General features: G+C 38.4%; 1 protein-coding gene across 1 annotated transcript in view; it reads right to left on the reverse strand.

Annotated features, from left to right (window-relative positions):
- RAP1GDS1 (Rap1 GTPase-GDP dissociation stimulator 1) overlaps positions 1 to 3,715 on the reverse strand; it is a 108,356-nt gene that overhangs the window by 64,717 nt on the left and 39,924 nt on the right. The window contains exon 3 of the mRNA XM_025204262.1: positions 644 to 769. Coding sequence (XP_025060047.1) covers positions 644 to 769 — 126 coding nt within the window. The remainder of the gene's footprint in view (positions 1 to 643; positions 770 to 3,715) is intronic.

The raw sequence follows: 3,715 nt of genomic DNA on the forward strand, positions 1-3,715 counted from the left end.
CTCCGCCCCCGCATTCGGCCAGAAATTCCAGTTAATAGAGTATTTCGGATTTTACTGCATCTCTGAACTGGTAGTGGGAATCATGTAAACATTTACGTTATTTGTAACTGAATGCAACAGTACATTTCTACCCAAAAATATTTGGCTCTGCAAAATCTATTTAAAAAAAAACAAAAAAGTAAGTACATGCTCCTGATGCCTTGATCATCTAAGGAAGAATGCTATGGCATGTGCAATGAAGTTGGGCTACGTTGCTTTCATCCAGTCTCCTCTTGCTGTTGTTGTTGTTGTTTATTTTTTTCAGAATTGGGGAGAGACGTATTTTCCTTCCCATCATGGGAGGAGAAAGGGCAGTGACTACTTTTGTAGCAGGTGCTTTTTGAAAATCTAGTCTACTCTGATAAAGAGAAAAAGTGTTCCATATTCCCAAGTCCTGTAGTATCATGATACTGAAATGAGATTTTTCATCAGTCTGTCATGCAAGCAGAGTTTAATTATGATATACATAAATGTCCTATGAAATTAGAACAATCAACATATAAGTCAAGAAGGGAGGAAAACTACTGCTAGTTCATGACTGTGGAATAGTAAAACAAAACAACCAAACTACCATCAACAAAAATTGTTCTACTGCAAGACTTACGGCTATCATAGCATATGTTGCCCAGGGCACGTCCTGTTTGTAGCAGCACTTCCTGGTCTTTGCAATTTAAGAGCTGCACCAGTGGAGGGATCAGCCCAGCATCCACACATGGGTTCCGCATAAACTCTGCAAACAGGAGAGAGAGATTTTAAAGTCTAGTGTTATGGGTTTGAATCTTTGAAGTTGGTTTAGAAATCTTCCTCCATCATGTGTCTGTCTTTAACAGACTTTAATTTTAAGCAGGGTTTGCAGCTCTTTCATTGTATGAGAATAAATTAATGCATGGTGAAACAATCTGTTTCTTGAAAAGAAAAAGAAAACTTCTTGAGAACATGCTCAAATTCAACATTCTGACTACATTTCTTCTGCTGCTCATTAATTTACCAGGAATCAAGCAGATATAATTTACTTTCTTGCAAACTAATTTAACATCCTCCCAACCGATCACTAAGCATGTTTGAGGAATAATAATAAAAGCAGGAAAAAACATAATATTGGCAACAATGATTCTCTGGCTTGCTAATTAAATGAAATTTAAACCACTGAATTGCACAAGAGCAGATCTAAGACCACAGCATTCATCCTCCAAACTGAACAGCTTTATCTGTTTTGCTATATTATCTTAATTAAATGAAAACAGAAATAGAAGCCAATTTCAAAACACCTGAAAAGCTGTTACTATAAAAATTAAATACAGGGATTGAAGACTGAACAGCAGGTTCATGGCAGGAAGTCTAAAAAAAGTGAGAAGAGGGAGAATTAGAGAAGCAAAAGAAGCTACTTTAGCCCAGTGACTTAAGATAAATTTCCACGGACCAACTGGCCAAATAGGGAGTGGGGGGCAGAGGATTAAAGTACAGGCAGTCTTTGATTTGTAACGTTTCGAGTTACAACGTTTATAAATTGACACCCTGTTTCAACTTTATGACATCAGTTTCGACTTTACAATGCTTGATCCAATGTGAAGCCATGTCAGCGAACAAGTTCGCTGTCGTTCATCTCATCTGTCCAAACTTCCTTGGACACTTTCTTTAAGAAAACAGACAAGACTCCAGAAAAATCTGTAGCCAAGACTCCTGAGAAGACTCTAGCCAAGAATCCTTCAAAAAGTCCAACCAAGAGCCTTTCAAAAAGTCCAGCAAAGTCGCATCAAAGAAGTCCTTCCAAATCAATATGATTGCTATTTACAATATAAATACATTAATGTAGCTATATTACTCATCTATAATCGATTGAGTACAAAATTCTGGGGTATTTTTGGTGAAAATAGGGTATCAGGCCTTGGTTCAGGAATCAATCCCCCATTTATAACATTGTTTCTTATGAGAAAATTAGTTCCAAGTTATAACGTTTCAACTTAAGATGCGGTTTTCAGGAACCATTGTGTTGTAAGTCTGTGGACTGCCTGTACTGGAAAATAATCTCTTGAAATGTTTTTCCCAAACCTCTTCACCTCTTAATTTTTCAGACCTCTTGAAGTAGAACGAGCCAGAATATACAATTTTCTTAGGGAGGAACGGGGGGAGGAAACTGTCAGCCTTTTTAGTTATAGGATCTGTATCAATTACTTCCCTAATAGTGATTCCAGGAACCCAAAGATGCATAATACATATTGTCTACATGAAACAGTCTGCATATTCCATACATCCAAAGTAATAAGCAAATCTTTATACAGTGGTCCTTGAAGTATTTCCACATCTAAAGTCCCATACTGGTCACAAGTAGTCTGAAGTGTAAATTTTTCTTAACATTAACACAGATTTAACTCCCCACTGGGGGTTTCTTGTATAGATAAAGATACATGGTAGTCTTAAAAATAACAGTACACTTGTATAGATGACACAAACAACAGCCTTTCTTACCCTCTGTCCCTCAAATAACCCAGTGTTTTAAAACGTTACATAATTGCTCTGATAGGATGAACAGAGTGGGCCTACGGGTCTAACGTCAGTATTGTTGTATGATCTTTTACGCCATTGCTGTTCCCCCTTTTAATCCTACTTTCTGCTCCAGCCCAGTTTTCTTCACTACTTCTTTTCTTCCCCCTCCTCTCCTTCTCTCTCTGCCTCATGACATCATGACAGAAAATGAGAGAGCATAACAATGGAGTTAAGCAAGAAAGGGGTTTGAGAGTGAAGATCAAGTGTATGTTTAATCCAAAAGGGAAACTGGCAAGGCAGTGGTGTGATACACCACAAGAGGGCTTAATGCCTGAGGCAATGGGCTATGAGAATTATCTCTACAGCGGTATTCTGAATGGGTTATGAGTGGGGCAACACTACCTTTGTTAATATGATAGCTAAAGATGTTGCAATAGTTGAGATGTGATAAGAATTTTAGCTTTGCAGATGGAGAGAAGAGATCATACCTTAAAGACATTATGCCAAAAAATTTACAAAATTTAGAACAGCGTAGATGAGAGGACATAAAGAGAAGTCACCAAAAATAACATTTAGGGTATGGGCCAGGCAGGTTGATTGTGTGGTATATAGCAATCAAGATAGATAGTAGAGGGAAGGTGTGAAGAAGAGAAAGAGCTGTTTTAATTACCTGGGGCTTGAGTTGACAGCCAGACACCCCTAAGGAGATGTCAGATAAACATCTCAGTATAGAGATGGTAGTTGGTTTCATATTTTCAGTGGAGATGACTCTGAGATAAAGGGGGAAGAGAAGGAGACCAAGGAAAGTTCCTTGTGGAACCTCCACAGAAAGTTGAAGGATGGATGAGGAGCAGACAGAGAGAGAAAGAGAGGAGGAGGAGGATGAGAAGACAAATTTACAGACCTCATGCTAGGACAAGAGGAAGAACATGGTTGATGAGAAGGCAGTGAGACAGGTCAAAAAGGATATGAATGGAAGTCTGATGCTGAGATATGGCTAAGAGGAGGTCATTAGTAACTTTAGTGAGAGAGGTTTTACTGAACTGCCCAGAGTGGAGGACAAGTTACATCTGGATGGAACTGGAGTAGAAGAACTGCAAGGAGCAACTGCAAAGAATATGTTCAATCACCTTAAAAATGAAAGAGATATAGAGTTATAGTTGGGGAGGAAAGAGTCGACAAAGATAGTGAC

This window comes from Alligator sinensis, unplaced genomic scaffold (assembly GCF_000455745.1).
Source record: "Alligator sinensis unplaced genomic scaffold, ASM45574v1 scaffold353_1, whole genome shotgun sequence".
NCBI lineage: Eukaryota > Metazoa > Chordata > Crocodylia > Alligatoridae > Alligator > Alligator sinensis.